Source organism: Merops nubicus, unplaced genomic scaffold (genome assembly GCF_000691845.1).
Source record: "Merops nubicus isolate BGI_N331 unplaced genomic scaffold, ASM69184v1 scaffold3209, whole genome shotgun sequence".
Taxonomy (NCBI): Eukaryota; Metazoa; Chordata; class Aves; order Coraciiformes; family Meropidae; genus Merops; species Merops nubicus.
Window position 1 is genome coordinate 20,448 of NW_008632861.1, and position 24,389 is coordinate 44,836.

Genomic DNA, 24,389 nt, shown 5'->3' on the forward strand with positions numbered 1-24,389 from the left:
TTTCACTCTGCTAGAACAAGAAGATGAAGAAGCCAGTACTGGATCTCATTTAAAACTTATAGTAGATGCTTTTCTTCAGCAACTTCCAAACTGTGTCAACAGAGACCTCATAGACAAGGTATAGTCACAATTTTCATTTTTTCCACTCTTCAAAGCTGTAATACTAGATCAAATAGATCAGAAATAAAGATTTGAAGCTGTGAAGTGTAGCAGTAGCTGAATTAATTCTTAACCTGGAGGAAATACTTTCTTTTTCTCACTTAGCCATTGCCCAAATACCATCTGATACTGGTTTCGTCTGTCTGTTTTCTTATGTGTTAGCTTGTTTTAGAAGTAATGTGTTTTTCCCTTTTTTTTTTCCTCCCATCACTGCCTGAAAAGTTACTCCCTGTCTGCCTAAAGCTGCTTTCTTTCTGGTGTTGATCCCATGAATCAGTCTGTATTGCTGTAACTGTCCATGTTTTCTAACTATGTCAGTTCTAGACAAAAATGAAGATTTTTTGTTTTTTTAGGCAGCTGCCTGTAACAGGAGTAGGTCTGTAAAAGATGCTTTTGAAAAGCATGCAATGTTGCTTTAAATAAAAACCCACTGCATTGAAGGTGAAGTATTGACATTTTTCTTTATAGGCAGCAATGGATTTTTGCATGAATATGAACACAAAAGCCAACAGAAGAAAACTAGTACGAGCACTTTTCATAGTTCCTAGACAAAGGTAAGAATTGAAGAGGAACAAGCTGGATCCACCCTTTGGTTATTTAACTTATGTATATATTTTTAAACTGTTTTAAGTTATTGAAAAACAGTGCGTATTCCAATTTGTGTTTGTTTATTCCTGATGTGCACTTCTGGAGTGATTTATGCTACAGCACCCACTGAAGAAATGCCTACGGTTATTGATCACCACAAATACTTTGCCATAGCACTGTAAATTTGTTTGATAATTAGTTTCTCTTTGCTGGTTCTTGTGTCTTTATCGTGGAGCTTTTCATGACTATTTTAACCATGAAAATAACAGCAAAACCTACCTTCTGTCAAAAAAGGATATATTTCATTCAGGAAAGCTTGCACTTTTTTATGTAAGTACCTGTGAATAGCCAGTGCACAGTCTAGTTTAGGAAAGAGCTTTTCCTGTGAATTGTGATGGAGTGTGTAGCCATGTAACAGCAATGGATCTTCTGGCGCAGAGCTGGTTTGAGACTGGCCAGTTTAGAGGAAGCAAGTGTGAGTTTGAGCCTGGCATCTTCTGTCCATGTAGAGTTTTGCTTGTCTCACTTTGTATAAACAAGGTCCCTGCACTTACAGGAAGAGCCTTGCTTATGAAAATGACTGCAAATATTAAAATAATAATGTTAAATTAATCGGAAGAATAATATCCTTCTCTGCTCACTGATATACTAAAAAGGTGGAATTACTAAGGAGTCACTTCTCCACCTTGCCCTACTTCTCCTGAAAGGTTGTTTTGATGCTGCTTTTAGTTCCAAATGTTTCATTGTCATTTTGGATTTCCTGTTAGAGTTCACACCACTTTGACTCCATTCCCCTTTAACACTGTTGGGGGGTAAAACGTGATTTAAGTGTCTGTTTTGACTCCAGACTTGTGTAGACTACTGCTTTGAATTAACAGAATTTGGTGGTTTGTTTCCCTATATTTAATCACTTCTTGCACTGTTTTTTCACCCTTGATTCTGGCCTGTTCCTATATCTCCTGTAACAAGCATCTGCTGTTGTAATAACCCTGCTCTCTTAGCTGTATACAAACCAATGGCTTGTTCACTGACTGCATTAGCCCCACTCTACGCTGATAGCAGTTATTGCAATTAAAAGTGCCTATCATCTTTTTTCTCTTATGTATTCTTTTTTTTCTAAAAAGTAAAATGTTGACACCTCAGTCTTTGGAGACATTGACATTGACAGAGGCCTGTTTGAGAGTTTTCTGTATTAGACATAAGAAGGTGCTCTTCAGCCCAAATTTATGATGTAGAGGAAATAACATTTCTGTTATCAACCTGCTGATAATTATGAAATGTATGGAAAATACAATTTAAGAACCTTTTTTTCATAGCCTAGAACATCTACAGCAATGTGATTCAGAACCATGACTTCAACTTTTGTCTTCTAGCATAACAGAGAATTCTCCATGTTTGTAAAATGGAAGCAGCTTTTTGGCTGGTCTGTGAGCATACAGCAGTATTTGTACCACTGCCCTGTATTTCCTCCTGGTGCTGTAGATTCCAGATTGCTCAAATTGGTCATGTTTAGATGTTGATTGAGATGCTTGTTCTGAACCACAAACAGTTGCAATGAAAATAGCAGCTGAATTGCCCATAGATGCAGATGATTTTCAAGGGCAGTCTATCCTAATATTTAAGTTAGTTCTGTTACTGCTGTTGCTGGAAGAGACATTTTGATTCTGTCTGGAAATCAACATTTGTAATCCTTGTAGGAAAAACTCCAGGTGTGTACATGGCTCAGGTTGCTGTAAAATGCTACAAATTTGTTTAGCAAATTATCTAACACATTGCTTCAAAGCTTTGTATAGTATGCAATAACATTGGTTTTGTTTTGTGTATCTCTTCCCTGAGCCATAACATGTCTTTATTATGCAACAACAACAGAAGGTAGTTTTTACTAATTCCAGGAGTTTCTGCAGTATCTCTCCAGGACACAATGGGAGAAGAAAGCTTGTTGTGGTTATGTTCTTGAGGAGGGTTTTGTTTGTGTGCTTGTTTTGTTCCTGTGGGTTTTTTTGTTGTTGGTTGGTTTTTGTGGAAGTTTGAGGAGTCCTTACAGGGTGCAGATAAAGCAGTGCATTTTCCAAAAGCATTTGGTTTCCACCAGTATCAGATAATGCTGTGTACATCTGACTGTTATGTTGGCAGCCATAATAAGATATTTCAATAACAGTTAAGTTCTGATCTTCCTCTTGAGAAATCAGTTTTAGGGAATGTGCAGGCACAACAGTTTTACCAAGGAAGTACAAAACTGGTTTGGGGTTTGAGGAGCAATGCAGACACTGTAAAGTCAGTCATTATGCAGTGTTGCCAGGCAGCTTTCTTGCTCCCACTTGGGTTGGATAGATTGGGACAAACGCAGGATTCTTTAAGGCAGAAAACTGAATTTAACAAAAAAGGAGACTTTTTCCTCAAGTAACTGTAGATTAGTGTTAGAATGCAACATCATTGCACTGCTCTGTTGAATGCTTGTGAATGGCTTGCATTTACATTTTCAGCTGTGATTTGAACCTCCAACCCAGCAGAACAGAAAGCCTTTTAAAAAGAGTTTTCAATGCTAGTATACAAGCAGCTTGGAGATTTGCATTGGAGGGTTGATTTAAAACTATTAGCCTTTTAAATGAGGACTATATAGTTTGCACTGAGGTGGCAGTGCAATGATTTAACCCATGGTGCTTGCAGCTTGAAGACATTTCTTTGTGATTTCTTGCTGTCGAACTGAATTCTCTTCCTTTACAAATACACATAGTTATGTTTAACTCCATACTGCAACTTTGAGGTTTCTTTCAACTTCAATATGAGAAATTTTAAAAAATGTTGAAAGTCTTTGTAGGCCTTAAATTCTACACCGTTTGAGACAAATGTTAACAAGTAAATAGGGGCTGCTGTGGCTTCTGATTGTTTTGCCATTCCCATTTGTAGTAGTGATCTATGAATTTGCAAGTTCACTAAGCAGGAGGTCTGGTTGTGCATCATACAGAAAGTATTATCACTGCCTGTTGGTAATTCAGAAGTTAGCTGCTTCTTGAGTGTTAATTAGTTCTGAACATTTTAACTCAAAAGTTGTTGCCCTCTTTCAGTTCTTTCTCCTGAAAATCCTCAGTAGCAAGGTCCTTTTTGTTCAGTTCACTGGCCTGTCTTATTTCAGGATAAAATTGAGGGATGTGCTTGGGAGAAGGAGTTTATGCCACAACTAAAAAAAAAAGGCTAAAAGTGCTTATTCAATAACATGCCAACTCCACATTCTCTTCCTCCTGAGCAGTGTGGGTGGCAGTTTGTACCTGTGAATACACTGCATTTATCTGGACTGGGATTATGCTTGTGGGGCAGAGTTCTTGCTCTGTTGCTCCATTCCTGAAGCTGTCTTTTTTGGTAGAATCTCAGTTAGTAGATGTACAAAATGGCCCCTTCAGTCGTTCTGGATATAAAATTTTGGATGCACCTGTTCTCATTGCAATTAGCATTTTAATTGAGCAAAGTGAAGTTTTTTTAAAATAAACTAACATTTAAAATTTTACCAAAAAAAGAGGTGCTCTTTGATATTTCACTGAGGTGCAGTCCATGTGGTCCAGCAATCCAGAGTTGACTAGATTTCAATCCAAGGTATGTAATCAAAATATCAGTGGTCAGAAGTAGTGATTTTGTTTAATTTTTTTTTTTTTTTTTAAAAAACTTTATATTCAGAGTGTTCAACAGGTTGCAGACACTGACTCATCACTGACACTGATCTTGCTTCATAATGTAGAACAGGAAGAGAAAGCAATACTGTGGGTTTTGAGGACTTTTTTTTTTAGTTAGTGTCTACCTCCTCTCCTTAAGAAAAAGAAATGCCTTTGAAGAAAACAAAACCCATAGTTAGATTAGCCTTAATGTGAGTACCAGTAGATGGTGCTGCTGACACTGCAGTCTCTCTACTTCTGAACACAAATTTTTGTCTCCCCTGTGAGAAAGGGAACAGATTCAATCTCTGATTGCCTATTTCACAGTAATTGGCCCAAGGCTTTTCCTTATTATATTTCACCTATCTAGAAATACTCAGTATTCTTGCCCATGAAGAAACCTTTTGTGTTCTGTGAGGGAATAACAACAATGTGCTCTAAGACGTTAATTTTCCCCCAGGTATGGTTCAGTTTACAGAGATGAAATTATTAGCTCTCAGCAGGCAGGTACTTGTTCAGACCAGGAGAAAAAACCTGTCTACTATTTGTCTTAAAAGAAGTTCCATACAGAAATCCACTCAATAGAAATACACCCCCTCAATTCAGCCTAAGTCCCTTTTTTAGTTTAGCTTATGTGTGTGTGAAGTAATGAGACTTTAACCTCTTGGCTGAGAGTTAATAGCTAAATGCTTAATAACATCATAGTAATTTGCTGTGACTAGTCATCCTTGACTGTGTGTTCCAACAAACTTGAAAAATGTAAATAGTGCTTCAGTTATTGATTAACAGGAGAAAATAGAAACTGTTAAATAGGTAACTGAGATGCCTGAATGTTTCACCAGGAGTTTTATGAGCTATCAGAAGGCTGCTTAGCTTTGTCTCTTTCAAGTATTATGTTCTGATGCTTCTAATCCACAATTTAAATACATAATTATCCCTCTTTCTGTGAGTTCCTATTAGAGATCTTGGAAATGTGCTCCAGTGACATAGCAGTAGAAAGGAGAGGGAAGGCAGTTGTGCATGCTCTTCCAGTTTTACATTGTGCCAGGGTGGGCTCTTTATATTAACTGTGCTTTTAGATTTAATTGTTTTTCCGTCATCAGCATTTTTTTTCCCCCCTAGCACTAGGGAAAACCTTAATCATTCATAAATTCTAAACTGAAGATCAATTTTCCCCTCACAGGCAATTTTTCACTTAAAGTATACAAATTTAAGATGTTTCTCTCCATTTAAAACAGTAGGCTTGTTCTCCAGTTCATCTCTGTACAGCATTAACTTGCATTCTGCAAAGAAACCAAAAATACTTTTGCAGCTTGTTCCATGATGTTGTGAGGCCTCAGTGTGCACTTGGTTTCTCTGCATTGAAAAGTGACACATGCACATTTATGCAAAGCAGGTGTGTTGCATGCTGTGTCCTCTTACCCACACCACGAACCAGGGGTAAGGACATTTATCTTGTTTTCACAAACAGGTAGTTTTTGATGGAAAGAAATGAAGTACAAACTAAAGAAAACACAATTGCCCTCCAAAATTCTCTAAGGGGAACATGCAGTGCTATGAAATGGGTGTGAAGGCATGTTATCAAGGGAAGAGAAAGGAAATCAGGGAAGTTGTATAGAGAATTTGGAAATACTTCCATTTGTGGGAGTACTAGCTGAGTTTTGGGGAAAAGAATTGTTACCTCGGCTGAGGTTTGTTTTATGTAATAACTACTACATTCATTTAGAAATTCACTGCCTTAAAAATAAAGGTGTTCTTACCTTCCTCGTTAGTTCTGCTGCTACTCAAAAGGAAAAAAAAGGCAATAATAAATGGAGTTGTCTGTAAGAATTTTTCATTTTGCAAAGCTGAATTCCATGGTTAAGAGGGTGTTTGGCATTTCACCTAGGGCAGTAGTTGTGCAAGGAAGGGAGCTGGGGAGGATTCCAGCGGGACGTGGTGTTACCTCCCTGTGTGGTTGTTGTCAAATGCTATTGCAGTCTGACAGGGGAGCCCGTGAAATTCCCTCTGCCTAGTTCTGTCAGCATATCCACATTCTTTTCACAGGTAAAACAGCAACCACACTTGTACACATGAACACAGTTTATACATTATTTGTCTATTTTATCATCTCCTTTTGTTTGCAGATTGGATTTGCTACCGTTCTATGCAAGACTGGTTGCCACGTTGCATCCCTGTATGTCTGATGTAGCAGAGGATCTTTGTTCCATGCTGAAAGGGGATTTCAGATTTCATGTATGTTTTGTTGATTTAGTTTTTTGCATTCAAATTAACCAATCTGATGATGATAATCTTTTGGGGAATGAAATGATGTTTGGTTATGTGTAGATGTCAGTTCTTATGTTCAGTGAATGTTTTTCTGTCACCTGAGCAGTTTTGTCCTAAGGTACTAGACAAGTGCATATAAAAAGCTTTTTTTTTTTTTTTTTTACAACTTACCATATATTAAAATGAACTGTACAGCATTTGCCACAGAAGCTGCAAAATTAGGAACTGTTCTCCAACTGTAAGTCTAAGAGTTTTATGAAAATTAATAACTTGAATCTAAATAGAGAAGTGACCTAACAACACATTTCCCACTACAATGTTACTGTTGTAATGTAGGGGTTACTATTGTAATGTAGTGTTTAATTCAAATTATTTCTTCAATTTTTGTCAACCAAAATTTTCTATTCATCATAAATGTATTTTTCATTCTTATTTTTTTCAATTTATGCTAATTTTTTACTGAAATAATTCAGTTTTCTGAGGATTATGGCACAAATTTAAATTAGGGGTTTTTTTCTAAATATTGACATTAAAATTGTGTGTGAATTGTTCAGACTAAGTCTTAACTATCTCAAATTAACTGCTCTCAGGAAAAGCTATTTCTGTTAGGGAGAAATACCATTTTGTGTTCTGCAGATTGTTTAGACATAAATAGAAATTTGTACTTTGCTGGTGAGATTATGCTGAACAACAGTAATTCTAGAAGAAAAAAGAAAAAAAATCTGCAGTTTATTAAACCTGACTTGAAAAAGCTGTTTAATATTTCCTTAGGAACTATGCAAGAGGTCCTGCTCATATAGAAGCTACCTACTGGTTCTGAAAATATAGAATTTAGAATTCTTAACCACAGTTTCACTGTAGCAAAGGTGGGGTGGACAGGTTGATGTGTGTCTGTAACTGCAGGTATGTCAGAGGAGCTGATTTATTTTTAATTTTGTGTAGAGGGATGGGGAAAGAAATTTGAAACCTTCTGAAGAAAATATTGTAGAGACACTTAGGAAACTGAATGCTAGGTAAAGGTAAAACATAAGGAACCAACCAAGTTTCAGACTGCTGAATTCCCAAGCTTATTATGCACGTTTGGTTCAAAGTAATTTGTAAGATGTGGGTATTTTTTTAAGGCCTAAAATATTTTTTTTTTAAAGGTAAGAAAAAAGGACCAGATCAACATTGAAACGAAGAATAAAACTGTGAGATTTATTGGTGAGCTTACCAAGTTTAAGATGTTCTCCAAAAATGATACTCTCCACTGTTTAAAGGTTAGTGTTGTGATAGTCCTGTACGATGGCTATACATGCCAATAATGTATCCCCATCCTCTTCCCCTTCATCTATCTAGTGCTGGTGTTATCCATGATTTCATTGCATGTGATGTTTTAAACCCTGATGTCTGTTGCTACTGTGTATGAACAGTACGAGGAGTATGAACTCCTCTGTACCAGGAGACTTTTACAGCTGTTCTAGAAGATAGACTGTTTTAATTTTTCTAATGGTAGGAATACAGTACAATAAATTTTCACTTTGGGACGTAACCAAGTTGCTAATAATGGGTTTTAAAAAATAAAAGTGTCTTTTACATAAGATGTTTGAAAACTCACATGGGTTAAGATCATTTCCTGTGGGAATAGTTTCTATTCATAGATGCATTAGCTATTGAAGCTGAATACTTAAATAATTATATTCACTCATTTTTTTTTCTCTCATCTATAAAATACAGTAAAATGCAAAGCTCTATTAAATTTTAGTTATTGCTTAACTAAATACAGTTAAATTAGATGTGCTTTGAGGTTATTGTGTCCTGGTGCAGTTATTGTTTGGTGATTTTTCATTCTAGCAGCCAGAATTACATATCTAGCAGATAATACTCAGTTGGAAAGTGTATAGGACAGATTTTAGTGTTTGTTTTAATACTGTAGCCTTTTTATGCTAGGCTTAGGAAGCATCCTAACTTTTAGGTTTCTGGAGCCTAGATTTTGGTTCTAGACTGTTCTTACACTTTTTTTTTTTTAATATTTTAAATTTTTTTTTGACCTCTGATCAGTGAAAACAATTTGCCTTGTTTTTTTTTTCGTAAAGAATAAGGAACACCACAGTCATGGAAAGTCTAGTGGATATAACTTACTGTCCTCTGCAGTTGAAAAAGATGTTTAACATGCTGTGTTTTCTGTATAAATATATACCAGATGCTTCTGTCAGACTTTTCTCATCACCATATTGAAATGGCATGTACTCTGCTGGAAACCTGTGGAAGATTCCTCTTTAGATCACCAGAATCTCACTTAAGAACCAGTGTTCTTTTGGTAAGAGGAAACCAATTGTCTTATGGGGGAGGGTGTTGTGCACTGAATTAAACCAAATACTTCTTTTATCTTCTGGCTTTCTGATGTGGTCTGACCATAGTGATGACTGTGACTAATATCTTAATTGCCAGTTACAGTGTTCAAGCACTAGTAAGTAAAAACTTTCATTAAGTTTTACCTTGAGTGCTCAGGGAGGGTAAAGCCTGATTCTTAAATAAAACCAGAGACAAGTATGGGAGGAAAATGAACCAGTTTTCCTGAAATCTTGCCTCCTCTTTGTGGAATGGGGTTGAGCTGGACTGGTGTTACATGTTTCCAGTCCTAGGCTGCTTTGACACTGTCAACCTTTGTTTGTAGTCCTATGGACTTGTATCATCTTGTTATTTGTCTGTCCTGTGTTGTCTGAGCTCTGTCAGTGTTGTCTGTCCTCTGTTGTCTTACACCTCCTTGTAAGAAAAGATTTCTGAAAGGATTCAGGAGGACTCCAGTTGACTAATAAATTTGTTCAGACTTAAAACGTAAGCAAAGAATTAATTTCTGAAGCAAAAAGCTATTTCTTTGAAACTAAAATAATTCAGATGTAGGGCAAAAACAGGATGGGTTCAAAAGAATATAGTAGTTCTACATGAAAATGCCTGAGATACAGTTTGGGGGGAAAAATGGTAGTGAATGGAACCAGAGATGATGAGATATTTCAACTGGAGGTGAAGACAGTTGTGAAATAGGTGCCTTCTGTGCCTATTTCTAAATTTGAAGAAAAAGTTTATGAAGACAGTAGAGGAAAAGGTTTTAGAAATAGAGATTGGTAAGTAAGGCAAGAGTAGAAGTAGTATCTGTAAGCCTTTATAAATATCAGCAAAGATTTTAAAATAACAAGGATTGGCTTTGAGTCTTTTTTAGTGTATGAGTTTTACTGGCTTGAAAGATAATCCTGAAATTGTGTCTAAGGCAAGAGACAGAGACAAACATGGTTGAAGTCCTTCAAACATACAGACCAACTAATAGACCCTGTTGTGTTAGAAGCCTGACTAGGTGTTTTAGTGTTCCCTTCAAATCCATGCACTGCAAGAAGATTCTAGACCTGTATCTGCAGTAAAGGAAGTAGTCTGTGTTTGGGGGAGAAAATGGGCACATAGTTTGCCCTTCTGGAAGTGAGCAGCTGAAGTGTTTGGAATCTTTCTGGAGACACAGTTCTTAGGCTGTGAAATCACTGTGCTGTATGTCTTCTTTCTTACCAAACCACAGGCTTACACTTGACAGTCTTTCTCTGAATTCTGTAGCCTCCCTTCTCATGCTGTGGAGTTAATGGAGAAGCAGTTGTTGCACACTTGGGTATATTGTTGTACAATTTCCACAAAATACTGTTTCTTTCTGAACCCCTGTGAATGTCATAGTGTTTGTTGCAGTGATGTGGTCAGAAGAGGAAAGAGATGGACAAATTAACTGCAAGTTCTTGGCTTGTGCTGTTTGTTGCAGTGTCTTTTGTATCTTGAAAGGTTTGAATCTCTCAATTTTCTAAAGGATTGCCAGCTGATGTGTTTTATTATTAGATCTATCCCTTTCCATAATCAAGTATTCTTCTGAAAACAGTTCCATTACCTTTAAAAGACACTTTACTCATTGTTACCTTTTTTTTTTTTTTTGTAGTTAATAAGTTATAGAAGTCAGGAGAAATTTAAATACCTTTACCAGAGATGCTTTTTGTAACTGACTTCTTTTAGTCCTATGCATTACAAAAATGCTTATTGTCTGTTCTGCTGAATTCTGCTGGATGAATGCTAAACTCAGCTTAACTGTGAATGAAACACTGCTTCAGTAACCGAGGCTTAAAGCCTCACAAGATTTTGGATAAGTATTCTTTTCTTATGCATTGAGGAACCAGGAGGAGATAGAGGTGGCAAATAAGTTTGGAATATCTATTGTTTAAGATCCAAAATAGGCTAAATAGATTTATTCTACAACCATCTTAATAGGGGCATCTTCTAATGTTACCCTATAGAAACTATAGAGATTAATTCTGACTTAAACAGTATTACACAAATTGGATCATAGTCTTATGGTACCAGTCAGTGTGAACTGTAGATTACTCCCAAAGGAAGCTAATTAGGATCTTGTGGTAAAAATCTAAGTAAATGTAAAGCTGATCTTATCAATGACTCTTATAGATGGAATTAAGGCCTGTTGATCTTCAAATACTTATTGGTCTTAATCTTTACTGCTGACAATACATTATGTAATAAGATGCCAAACAGGCTGTATGTCTCCTATTAAAGACAACATTGCTTTGTTCTGGTGTGGAAGAAAGTTGTAGTTAAGAATGGATTTTAAAAGTAATTCAGGGAAAATTAATTATTAAGAAGTAAAGCATTTTATAAGAGTGCCACAAACTTAGTGGCACTGAAGGACTTTAATTCTAGAGAAGCATTTAATGATCACAGTCTAGTTTTGTAGAACTTCTGTCACGTTTTACAAATTATTTAAAGATTCTTCTTGGCAAGTCTTTCAAATTCAATGTCCTTTATATAATTTAAAATATTAATGTAAAACTAACTTGGCTTTAGGGTTGGTCTGTTGATAAATGGATTACTTGAATTGGATTATTTGAGTTGGTGCTTTGGAAGGAAGATTAACATTATCTTGAGCTGTATTTCTGTAATGTAATCATGTTAAAATGTCACATTCTGTGTTACACTGTTGTGGTCTCGTTAAAAGAATATTTGAAGTTTTAGTATTAAAAGCCTTCTGATGCCCAAGTTAAAGGATTAAAAATACAATTGTCTTTTTAAGCTTTAGGGCAAGATCACTTGTGTCTATAAACATATAGAACTTAAACTACATGGTGGCTCTTTTCTCAAGGTGACTCCTTTTGTAGATGGAGTTGAAACTGGGAGAGTGTTGTTTCTACAGACACAGGCTATGTCAAAGTGATTGTAGTTAGAATTAGACTGTTAGTTCACTGCAGCAATGAGTGTGCTTCCAAGAAATGTAAATTTTGGGTTTGAGCTGCTGGAACAAGTGGGTAGGAAAGGAAAGGAAAGGAGGAGCTGAACAGTTTCCATACCTTATTACAAGCTGATAATTTAAATATCGGTCATGTTGAAATGCTTTTCTGAATTGGGCTTTTCCTGCCTTTTAGGTTATACTTGGTGACTTTTCTTTTTTTCCCTCTGTGTGTGCTGCTTTGCAAAAATTTCATTACTTGCAATGCCAATTGGTGTTATGAGGTTGGGGGAAGCAGGGGACTGGAGCAACAATACTAACTGGAGGACCTCCTAATTCTCACCATATTTTCTTATGAAATGCATTTGCAACATGTGCTATGTGCAAAGAGGTTTTATTATTCACCAGGAAAAAAAAACCAACAACCTTTTACTGTTAACTTGAACATTTAATGTTGTTTGTGATCCCTTTTTATCAAAGGAAGAGCAGGAACCTAATCTTCAAATGTAATGCTTTACCTTTCCAGTTCTGTATTTTAGCCTTGTAAAATAAAGACCCAAAGCAGTTAATTAGCTCAAGGAGCTTTAGACTGCAGGTCTTGCTTTTATGTTCTGAAATGCACCAAGGTTTTTGTTATTGTAGGCAGTGTATTTTTATGGTTTCTCTTCCCTGCCTGTTCATCTGGCTTGATGCTTAAATGAAAAATGATTGAAACACATGTAGTTGCTTAAAATAGTGATGACTTTGAGGAGAGAGTAAGACTGACACTGTCCACTTATAGAATATGTACTTTGGATTGATCAAAAAAGTGATAAAATTCTGTAAGTCTTGAGGTAATTCATATTGTCTCCTCTGGGAAGAAACATTTTGATTATAACCTGTTACGTCCAGTGTAATGTGCACCTTCTTGTAACACGAAAAAATATAAAGGATGTAGTTCTACAACCTTTTTATGCATTTTATTTGCAAGCCCTTCTGCCATTTTCCATGTTATGCTTTACTTTGCCCCACTTCATTTTTCAGTTCACAGTAAAATGTGATAAATGTCATTAAGGCACCAAAGTTCTATTTTATTGTAATAAATCTCAAAAAAGCAAAAAATTTACAAAGGTAATATTAATACACATGGCAGTCAAAGGTTTTGGAGGTTTCTACTCTAAGTCATCTTTACCCACATAAAACAATTTATGTACTCAGCTGTTAAAAGTGCTGTGCATCTGTTAAACACCTGTAGGTAAACTTGCTACTGGTTGACAGACATTTCCCGTTTGGAAAGGAAGTGTCTCAGTCAGGGAATCAAAGGAGGGGCCATTTTATCATGGAAAAGGTTGAAAATGAAAATGCCTTAGGGTAGGTGTCAGATTGAGGCCTCCCTGGCACTAGACCTTCCTGTCCTGCCTAGGCAGAAAATTGCATTATTTATTGAGTTACTATGTTAAATAAAACAACTCTTCCTCATTGAATTGGCAGCTGCAAATCAAAGGTGAGGAACTGTTTGAATACATTTATATTTCACTTGAACTGAACCACTGCCTTCTAAAAGAAACTTGAATAATTTAAAGTTTAGTGGAAAGTCAACCAGCATGACAAATAGTGCGTCTTCACCAGTGATGGAAGAAGGATTAAACTGTTCTTGTTAGTTTGCTGGACTGTGTGTGTTGACTAAACAGTACTTGCATCTTCAATTTTTAATCTGCTGATGCTCTAAATCACTGTGTAGCCAACCTCTATGAAATAGCCAAGTCTGAACCAATGCCATTTCTTTTCCTGTTGGACAACCTTAGAGTGATTTAGAATATATGGGATCCTACAAAGTACATACTTTAATGCAACTCTTAGAATTACACACAGGTATGCATATAATTACACATATGCCTATAAAATTATTTTAGAATGGAATTAAGCTCATCTTCATCTTCAACTGTAAAAAACGGCAGCTTAGAACTACTAGTTTAGTGCTTGTACAGAATGTTTGGATGTCAGAAATTCTCAAAATGCACAACATAAATCTTAAGGTAAACATCCAGAATGAATCATAGAATTGTTTATATTGGAAGAGATCTTTAAAATCATTTTCAGCCATTCATTCAGCATTGCCAGGTCACCATTAAACCATGTCTCTCAGCACCACATCTACAGGTCCATCCACCTCCATGGATGGAGACTCTACCACTTCCCTGAACAGCCTGCTCCACTGCTTGACAACCCTTTCTGTGGAGAAATCTTTTTTTTTTTTTTCCTAATATCCAACCTAAACCTCTCCTGGTGCTACTTGAACTTGTTTCCTCTTGTCCTATCTCCTGTTACTTGGGAGAAGAGATCAACCCCACCTTGCTCCAGCCTTCTTTCAGGCACTTGTAAAGAGCAAGAAGGACTCTCCTGAGCCTCCTTTTCACCAGGCTAAACAACCCCATTTCTCTCAGCTGCTCCTCACAAAACTTGTTCTCTAGACCAAACTTAGTTGCCCTTCTGTGGACATGCTCCAGCACCTCAGTGTCCTTCTTGTAGTGAGGGGCCCAAAACGAAACACAGTATTCAAGATGTGGCTTCACCAGTGCCTAATACAGGGGGACAGTCCCTGCCCTAGTCCTGGCCACACTTTCTGATACAGGCCAGGATGCCCTTGGTCTTCTTGGCCACCTGGGCACACAGTGGCTCATACTCAGCTGGCTGTTGACCAGCCAGGTCCTTCTCTGCTGGGCAGCTTTCCAGCCCCTCCTCCCCAGGCCTGCAGCGCTGCCTGGGGTTGTTTTGCTCCTAGTGGAGGACCTGACACCTGGCCTTGTTGAACCTCATCCCACTGGCCTCAGCACATTGATCCAGCTTGTCCAAAGTCTCTGTAGAACCTTCTTATGTTCAAGCAGTAGCAGGGACATGTAATGAGAAAAGACTGTGTTCAGTGAGGAAATTTGGTACAATCCTGACAATTAAGCACAGTAATTAGGGTTAATGTAGTAACCTTCATCTTGTCTGATTTGTCCTGAAATACTTCATGGCAGGTACTGTGTTTCATGCAGTCTGTCTTGCTTGGGGAAACAGCAACAATGGAGCATATAATAAGGAAAATGCCATTGCCTAAACCTTTCAAAATTTATGTGAAACCATCAATATAAACCTCTGTGGAGTTGCTTACTGACGTAAAATAGATTGCCACTCATTACAATGACTCATTATGCTATGATGTCAAGACATTAGTATTCATACACTTCAGTTAAAAAAAGTGTTTTGAGTGGCTAATAATCTTATTAACCATTTATCTAAACAGTTAGATTCCAAGTTAAAGTTGAAAAAGGTTTCAGGAAAGTATTTAATCATAGGTGAACTATCATAAAAATAGGGATTGTAAAGAAAAATGACCTTGGAAATAACATAGAACCATATATACCTGCTTTGTCCTTTCCTCTTGCTAACCAAGCTTTTAACTCACGTTTCTGCAACCTTCTATCTTCCCTTTATCCCAAACATAACTGTAAAAGCCATTGGCTCGAAAATGTAGTATGTCAATATCTTTAATTGATCATTTGCATTTATTTCCAGGAGCAAATGATGAGAAAAAAACAGGCAATGCATCTGGATGCACGCTATGTTACGATGGTAGAAAATGCCTATTACTACTGTAACCCCCCTCCAGCTGAAAAAACTGTGAAGAAGAAACGTCCTCCTTTGCAGGAATATATTCGTAAGCTGCTTTACAAGGATCTCTCCAAGGTCACCACAGAGAAGGTAAATCCTTTTGGAATCTTTAATACAGATTTTAGTGCTAGTGGTGTAGTACTAACTTTTGAAGGTTTTGGGGAGAGTTATTACGTTTAACTGCAAGGAAGAGGGGTCATTTCTGTATCCTTGTTAAGGTAGTTTCTTTTATTGTGATGCATAGATGCTCCAGTCATGGACCTTCATTCTCAACAGCATTAAGTGCTGAAGAAATAGAGAATGAAATGAGAATCCTTGTGCTAAGTATCTTGTGCTCAAGACTATAATTAAATACACACTTTAATAACAAGGAAATCATGGAACATATTTGGACAGCTTGATCAGGAGCTATAGGACAGCAGTTGTGTTACGTATATAAAGTTTTCCATAGCTACCACAGATCTGGAGGATGCTTGAAAAAGAACATGAGGATGCTTGCAGGTGCTTACAGGGATTTCGTTCCAGCCATGAGAAACAGGAACTGAGAGTGAGTAACTTGGTATTTTGCTAAAATGTTAAGCTTTTTTTAAAATTTGGTTTAGGTCCTGAGACAGATGCGCAAGCTGCCGTGGCAGGATGCAGAAGTAAAAGACTATGTTATATGCTGTATGATCAACATCTGGAATGTGAAGTATAATAGTATTCACTGTGTAGCCAACCTCTTAGCAGGGTTGGTCCTTTACCAGGAAGATGTTGGGATTCATGTTGTGGATGGAGTGCTAGAGGATATTCGGCTAGGAATGGAGGTAAGCAGCCAACGTTCTTGTTAATCTACTCTCATCTACTTACCCTGAAATACACACAGTAAAAGAATCTTGTTTAGAGAAAGGAATCCTTGGAGTCTGGATTTGTCTGCATTTTCTACCTCAGTTTTTTGCTTTATGTAGTGCTTTTATTTAAATTAAAAACAACGCTCCCAAAAAGCCCCAACCAACTGCAAAGATTACTTGGACAGTTGATTTGCCCCTCTTATCATAGTAAGGGAATAGAATTTATTCTTTCACAGTGTAGTCAGATTCATACAACTTTAAAGTAACTTTGAAGACTAGTCCATATTTTTATAAATGTTATAATTACAAGACTTCTCTGGGCAATGAAAAATTGTCATAGATTTAAGATCGAACATATGCTAAATGTACTTGAACTTTATTATAAATGCTAGTTGACTACCTTTCATAACTGCTTTTCATTTCATTTTATGTAATATGTGCAGCTGTAAACAGACATCTCTGATTGTAAGGAAATCTATCCATTTTTGTACAGCTTTTTTCTTTAATCCCAAAACGAAACAACAAATGTGTTACAAAGATTCTATTGTGTCTGCATGATAAAGTGAATTCTCTTATTCTTTTTTGATAAAGGTTAACCAGCCAAAATTTAACCAGCGGAGGATCAGCAGCGCCAAGTTTTTGGGGGAGCTGTACAACTACCGCATGGTGGAGTCGGCTGTGATATTCAGGACTCTCTATTCCTTCACATCCTTTGGGGTGAACCCTGATGGCAGTCCTAGTCCACTGGACCCTCCAGAGCATCTGTTCAGAATCAGACTAGTTTGTACTATACTCGATACCTGTGGGCAGTATTTTGACAGAGGATCCAGCAAACGAAAACTTGATTGCTTCCTAGTGTATTTTCAGGTACTGTAAACCAAATTGTATGTAGTACTGTAGATTTCTTTAAGGAGCTAATGTAAACCAGTCTGCTACACGTTGCTCTCATTGTTCTTTACAGAACACTGTTTAGAATCCCATCTGTCTGGTGACAGTTTTATTTTAAAGTGACGTGTACGTTCAGATAGATGTAGATGTAACCGTTCCACAAACTTGAAGAACATTGAGGTAGCAGCTGATTCACTGAAGGGTTTAGCTTCACCCCTTCCAGTGGTCTCAGCAAGTGGAAATGTGGGCAGAGAAACCTTGTGAATTCCAGCAAGGTAAGTATCAAAGTCATCCAGCTGGGATGGAACAGCTCCATGCAATAACACCACCTGGCACTGACTACCTCAAAAGTAGCTTTGCAGGCACAGAACCAGGACTCCTGGGCTGTCTGAACGTGACATTAGTTCTGCACCATTAGGTGGTGAAGGCCAACCCCACACCATGTTGCACTGGCAGGGGTGTAGCCAGTGGACTGCAGAAAGTGAATTTGTTTTTTTCTTTTTCCTCTTCCATTCTGCTTGACGCTTGCAAGGCTAGATCTGGAGCTCTGTGTCCAGTTCAGGGATACCTGATAGAGGAGAGGAGAGACATCAGCAAACTGCACTGAGTCCACTGGAGGATCACCAGAATGATCAGGAGGCTCTCAGTGCTCACACTGGATTTGCTCTGCTTGAACAGAAGGCTTATTAGGTTGCTGTCCTTAGCTAATAGTGTTTGTAGAAGAGTTGTCAGATACTTCTCCAGCATGCACAGTGACAGAATGAGAAGTAGTGGTCACAAGCTGCAGCAAGGACAGTTCTGATTTGATAGATGTAATGGAGGGGGTACAAGATTTCCTAACAGGAGTGTCTAAAAGCTGGAGTGTATTCCTCGGAAAACAGGGAATTCCAGTCCCTGGAGTTCATGCTTAAACTCTCTGGACTTAATTTCTTCTTCTTTCTGCTTTTCCCTTTATAAAACAAGGATATTAGAACTAACAATTAAGGTAATAAATTATTTCAGACTTTCAGGATGCATATCCTACACCGTATGAGATATAAAGTGGTATTTTTAAGTACAGTATGGTCCTGTTTTTAAACCCAAGATCAAGTTGTCAGTGACAAAGTCAGTATTTTTTCATTGCATGATATTAATTTCAACAAGTGTTCCTTTTGACCATGTCACCTTTTAAGAAGGATTTTGTTATGTATGCTTCATTTTCCATTGCAATTTTTGCAATACATTTGTTCTCAGGTTCACTTAAGATCAGCATTTATTTTTTACAGTTTTATTGGAAGGAGCATGTGCTAATTTGTTAGAAAACAAACTGGGTAAGTCATTTGATGATAGCTATACTCTTAACACTCTTTGTAATGTTTCCCCTTCTCCCCATAATATGTTTTGGGGGAAATTAATTTTCTTGAAAATATATAGAGGAAGGAATTGAGAGCTGGGCAATTGCCAAGTGCTCATCTCTCAAAGGAAGAATCTGCCCTTTAGAAGGCACTTTCTTTTCAGTGCTTTTTTGCTCAGTCTTCATATGTGTAACAATCATTATGATAAAAGGAGCATATTCTAATGTTTGTGATACCGGGTGTTATCAAAGAGTGATTAGTGACATCAAAATATCTAATAGCTGTAAGAAACAGAGCAATGATGTGAAATCTTTTGCATTTTCTACTGTACAGACGTGGCTGGGCATCATGAGCTTCTTAAGTAGTTCATAAATGCCAGAGTGCTTAGAACTTATTTGAATATTTTGTATTCCAGCGGTATGTTTGGTGGAAAAAAAGCCTGGATGTTTGGACAAAAGACCACCCATTTCCTATAGATATAGACTATATGATCAGTGATACACTGGAACTGCTGAGACCAAAGATAAAGCTTTGCAATTCTCTGGAAGAAGCTATCAGACAGGTGCAAGACTTGGAACGAGAATTCTTAATAAAATTAGGTAAGAAAACATGCAAGGGAAGTGAGGTCTTTTTGGCAATCCCTGTGTTTTTTAAAATGGTCTTTTGTATGGTAGTAAGTACTGGTATTCTCATGACATGATTTTTTTTTTTTCTTTACTCTCATGATAGAAATATTGTTGGAACTTTTTGGTATTTTTCTGATGACCACAGGGATCATGTAGATTCTCCATAACTCTAAAGTGATTGTGTGTTCAAAAAAAAAGTCAATAGGAACGCTATTCATGAGTAATATTTAGAGAGAGGGAGTGTGTGTGTGTGTATTACCATGTGGACAAATTAAATTTTTAAGAATAATCCATCAATCCAGCAGGATGAGTATGTGTAATTTCCAGGTTAAATGCTGCAACTTCTGTTTTAGGAGGAATTAATTTTTTTAATATGCTGCTCATGTAATTGAAATGCCTTAAAATTACCTATGTAATAACTGAAATGCAGATAAAAATTTTCTGTATGATCTAAACTACTAGCTTTTATGGTCTCAAAATGACAACCAAGTAGTAATTTACAGCTATTGGTTCTTGTGCTGCTGTGGTGGTTTTGTACCGTTGAGAACACAGAGTGATTCAAAATAAACTCTTCCATAACTATGGAGAAGCACCTCTTTTGCTCTCCAGAAAACTTAACAGCTCACCCTATGCATGTAATGTCCAAATAAATGACAAACAGCACAATAGCTGTATTGATGCTGGAGTAAAGTCTTTGAAAAATGACTGCCTTAGGTTGGCTGTGTTGCAGAAGGCTGGCATGAGCATTGCTTTCTGCTAGCTCAAACCATGATCTTCTGGAAGATTAAGTGGCTTTGTAAATTTAAGAAAAAAATTAATTTATGAGAACAACAGTGTATGCTGCAAATTTGTTGGTTTTTGGACTGGATAAATTAATTTTTGCAATAGCTGTTCTTAATTTTTTCGTGAATTGGAACGATGCTCAATTCTTAAATATTCTTTCTGAAAACAATTCTGATTGTAGTCTGTATCTAAGGCTCAGTTGGACACTGAAGCATTGAAAGAAGCTAAGGCATATTTTCCACTACTGTGGGAATGGTATAGGTAAAGATATTACATTGAAGGATACCCTACTGAAAGAAAGCAGAGGTTTAGGGAGATAAGTTTTATAACTAACACATGGAATAAGCTAAAATGTCTTGAGGGGTAAAGGTGGGAAGCAGGTCAGTAAGGAAGGCTGCAAGATGAACTGAACACAGTGAAAGAGTTGCCAGTCCTGTCTGCAAGCAGGATGAGCACACTAGATAATACTTTTGGAAGAGACTCGTTTCAAGTGCAGCCTCAGCATTAGAAAAGAGTCATAAAATTTTATTACAGGCTGAGAAAACAGTTGTTTAGAGACTGTTAATTGACAGTAGGGTGAAGTACTAGAACTAGGACTGCGGAGATTTGATGTCTTCTGGGCTCTGCTGGCTTTGCAGATTTAGTGCTCACATTTCAGTGCATGTTTCAGTAAGGCTGTGTATTTAGTTTGAGGATATTTTGAAGCAGTTTGCAACACACAGCTTCTTGATTGCTGTTCTCTGGAAGATTTTAAATATTATCCATAATGTTTTTCTGCTCTTCTCTGCAGGGAGATTGTTACCCTTTATGAGTAAGTTAACTGTATAGAAAATGTTTAGTTCAGAAGTTGAGTATTGTGACCCCTTGGAAGTTGTGGTGTTCACTGACAATGGACTTGTGAAGTGACCTTCCACATACAACTTGAGTTGTTATATGTCTTCTAATGTTTTAATTCTGTTCCGGTCCTAATTCTTTCTTTTCCCCCAATTTCAGGAATTGTGAATGACAAAGATTCCAAAGATTCCATTACGGAAGGGGAGAATCTGGAAGAGGATGAAGAGGAGGAGGAAGGTGGAGCAGAGACAGAGGAACAATCTGGAAATGAAAGTGAAGTAAATGAACCAGAAGAAGAGGTGAATTTAATAATTTATCCTGTATCACATAAACAAAAGGAGTAGTCAGTACTTTGATTATTCACTACTTTCTGAAGCCCTTCTGTGTTGAGTTAGCAGGTGAAATGTGGGTGTGTATAACCTAGTCAGTACTGTGAGGGTACTTCCATCCCTGTTTCATATCTATGGAAAGCTGAATGCAGGGTGTCTCAAGCTTATTCCAGAGAAATTGTGGCAGAAACTTGAACCTGTCAGCTTTGCTCAGCATATGTGGTGCTTCTCCACAAAAAGATGCTTTCAGGTTTTTTTGGCATGAAAACACTTTCCAATACTTTTCTTTATCTGTCGTAGAAGCAAATACATTGACTAGCTGTCAAAGCAGTCATGTAGGAAAAATAACAGGTGTTCAAAGTGTGCCTGTGTAACAGGAATAAATAAGAGATTTATGGAGCATAACAACCTTCCCTGTTTGCTGTGCCAATAACATTTAGAATTCAAAATAGTGGAGCCAGTAAAAGAGGACAGGTACATAGAAATTCTAACCTGTCACTATGACACAGCAATGTTGATTTGATAAAGATATTGTTATGAGAAAATGATTTCATTAAGGAAATAGGAAACTTTTTTTCCCTATGCTTGGGTTGGTTGGTTTACAAGTAAGCTTTCTTTCAATCTGTGCTTCTCAGCATTAAAATTCCTGAAGTTTGGCTGGGTGTATGCCTTTAGCCACAGATTAATATCATTATTCAAGTCATAAATGGTGGAGGGGTGGGGAAGGTACAGCTGCAAATCTTCTCGTTCAACCTCCTTACTCAAAGCACTGTCACCTAGGGGAGGTTGCCTGAGGCAGTATTCAATCAAGTTTTGACTGTCTCCAAGGGTGGAGGCTCCACAGACTTTTTGAGCAACCTGTTTTGGTGTTTAAACACCGTCACAGAAGGAGAGAGCTTTCTCTTCATTTAAATGAAATTTTTCAACTGGTGTCCATTGCCTCTGGGTCTGTCACTGGGCACCACTGAGAAGACTCCTGTTCCCACTTCTTTGCTCCCTCCCTTCTGGTATTACACACACAGAGAAGATCTCACCCCACCTCAAGCCTTCTCCTCCCCAGACTAAACAATGCCACCTCTCTCAGCCTCTCCTCTTTATGACAGATGCTCCAATCCCTTAATTGCCTGCATGGACTATTGCTGGACTTGCTCCAGTATGTCTATATCTGCCTTGTACTGGGGAACTAGAGCTGGGTGCAGCACTGCAGAGGTGTTTTGCCAGTGCTGAGCAGACAGGGAGGATCACTTCCTTTGGCCTGTTGACAACACTTTTTCCTAATGCAGCCCAGAATGCCGTCAGCTGCCTTTCCTGCAAGGGTGCATTGCTGGTTCTTGGTCAGTGTGTTTGCACCAGGACCCTGGGTCCTTCTCTGCTGAGCTGCTGTCCAGATGGGCAGCCTGTACTGCTGAATGGGGTCATTGCTCCTCAGGTGGAGGACTTTGCATTTCCCTTTGTTGAACTTAATGAGTTCTTGTCCATTTGGAGGAGTCTGTTCCTCCAGCTTGTGGAGTTCCCTTTGTAGCACAACCCCCTGGTGCATCAGCCACTACTCACAGATTTCTGCTGTATGTTTGTGAAGATTTCAGATGGAGTCGAGTGAGTTCAGACTGAAACATTGAATACCAAACCTAACAAACAAATTTACTAAGACTGAACTGAAGTAAACAGGTTCAAAAGGGGAGAGGGTGGGAAAGGTGCAGCAAATGTGTATGAAGAATGGAATGCAAGTGTCTTACTTGTTTTAAAATAGTCAGAAGTTATTCATTGCATATTTCAGGAGGGCTCTGACAATGAGGAGGAAGAAGGTGAAGAAGAGGAGGAAGAGAACACGGATTATCTTACAGACTCCAATAAGGAGAATGAAACCGATGAGGAGAACACAGTATGTGCTGTAGCTTTAGATAAGCCAATTTGACTTTTGCACCTTTGGGTTCCTTCACTGAATATTTGTTCCAATGCTGCTCATAACTTATCTGCCAGAACACGGCAAGAACACTTCCTGCTATTCTTCCAAATACATTTTAGAGCTTGTTTGCAAACTTCCATTATTACCTTCTGTAAATATTTACACCGTCAACTTTCCTACAACATGTTTTCACAGGAAGATGCAATTTCACAGGTAGCTAGACTGGAAAAGATTGCATAAATGATTGTTTTGCAATGGCAGCAGTGGTATCAAACCGATCTGATGTTACAACAAGGTAAACTAATTACACTCCACTTGATCTCAAAACTCAAAAGGAGACAAACCAAGAGGTGCAAAATTCCTAAAATACAACTTTGGGATGGGCAGATTGTAACATCAGTAGCAGAGCCACCCCTCCAGTTGAGCCTGAACTGCAGTTACATAGTAGTGAGGAAAGTCATGATTGTTACAGAGGGATGTGTTGGAGTACTGACTTGAAACATTTTTGTTGTCATGTGGTGTTCTTCAAATACTTCAGGATATGTCTTGGCAAAAAAACCCATCTAACTTTATGGATTTAATGGGAAAAAATATTTAAATTAGGTGTGGTAGGAATGGAGACTTTCCTTTGTTGCTGTATCTGGAAGGTGTCCATACTTACCTGTACACCTGGAATGATCATGGAATTGCTGAGGTTGGAAGAGACCTTGGAGATCGTGTCCCACCATTAACCCAACACTACCAAGTCCACCACTAACCCCTGTCCTTCACAACACATCTCCACAGCCAGGAAACCCCTCCAGGGGTGGGGACTCCACCACTGCCCTGGGCAGTCTGGGACAGCCCTGGACAACCCTCCAGGGGCAGAAATTGTTCCTCATGGCCAACCTCAACCTCCTCTGGGGCAACTTGAGGCCAGTTCTTCTTGTTCTGTCACTTGGGGACAAGAGATCTTCCCGCTCCAGCTGGCTCCAAGCTCTTGTCAGGGAGTTGTCAGAGCCAGAAGTTCTCCCCTGAGCTTCCTTTGCTCCAGGCTCAGCAACCCCAGGTCCCTCAGCTGCTCCTCAAGTTCTCCAGACTCTTCTCCATCACCTTCACCTCCTCCTTCACCCTCTCCAGGCCCTTTCCCAGCTCCGTTGTTCTTCTCTGGCCATGCTCCAGCCCCTCAAGGTCCTTCTGGGACAGAGGGGCCCAAAACTCACCCCAGGATTTGAGGGGCGGTCTCCCCAGTGCTGAGTGCACGAGCATGATCCCTGTCCTGCTCCTGCTGGCCATCCCAGTGCTGACCCAAGCTGTTGGTCACCAGCTGTTGGTGCTGGTGGCCACCT

At 38.2% G+C, this 24,389-nt stretch overlaps 1 protein-coding gene across 1 annotated transcript in view; it reads left to right on the forward strand.

Annotated features, from left to right (window-relative positions):
• The window catches only part of UPF2 (UPF2 regulator of nonsense transcripts homolog (yeast)), a 58,402-nt gene that overhangs the window by 15,384 nt on the left and 18,629 nt on the right, over positions 1–24,389 (forward strand). The window contains exons 6-16 of the mRNA XM_008948018.1: positions 15–118; positions 628–713; positions 6,518–6,626; positions 7,805–7,918; positions 8,842–8,958; positions 15,436–15,621; positions 16,134–16,337; positions 16,953–17,228; positions 18,999–19,182; positions 20,986–21,125; positions 22,933–23,037. Of these exons, the coding sequence (XP_008946266.1) occupies positions 15–118; positions 628–713; positions 6,518–6,626; positions 7,805–7,918; positions 8,842–8,958; positions 15,436–15,621; positions 16,134–16,337; positions 16,953–17,228; positions 18,999–19,182; positions 20,986–21,125; positions 22,933–23,037 (1,625 nt within the window). The remainder of the gene's footprint in view (positions 1–14; positions 119–627; positions 714–6,517; positions 6,627–7,804; positions 7,919–8,841; positions 8,959–15,435; positions 15,622–16,133; positions 16,338–16,952; positions 17,229–18,998; positions 19,183–20,985; positions 21,126–22,932; positions 23,038–24,389) is intronic.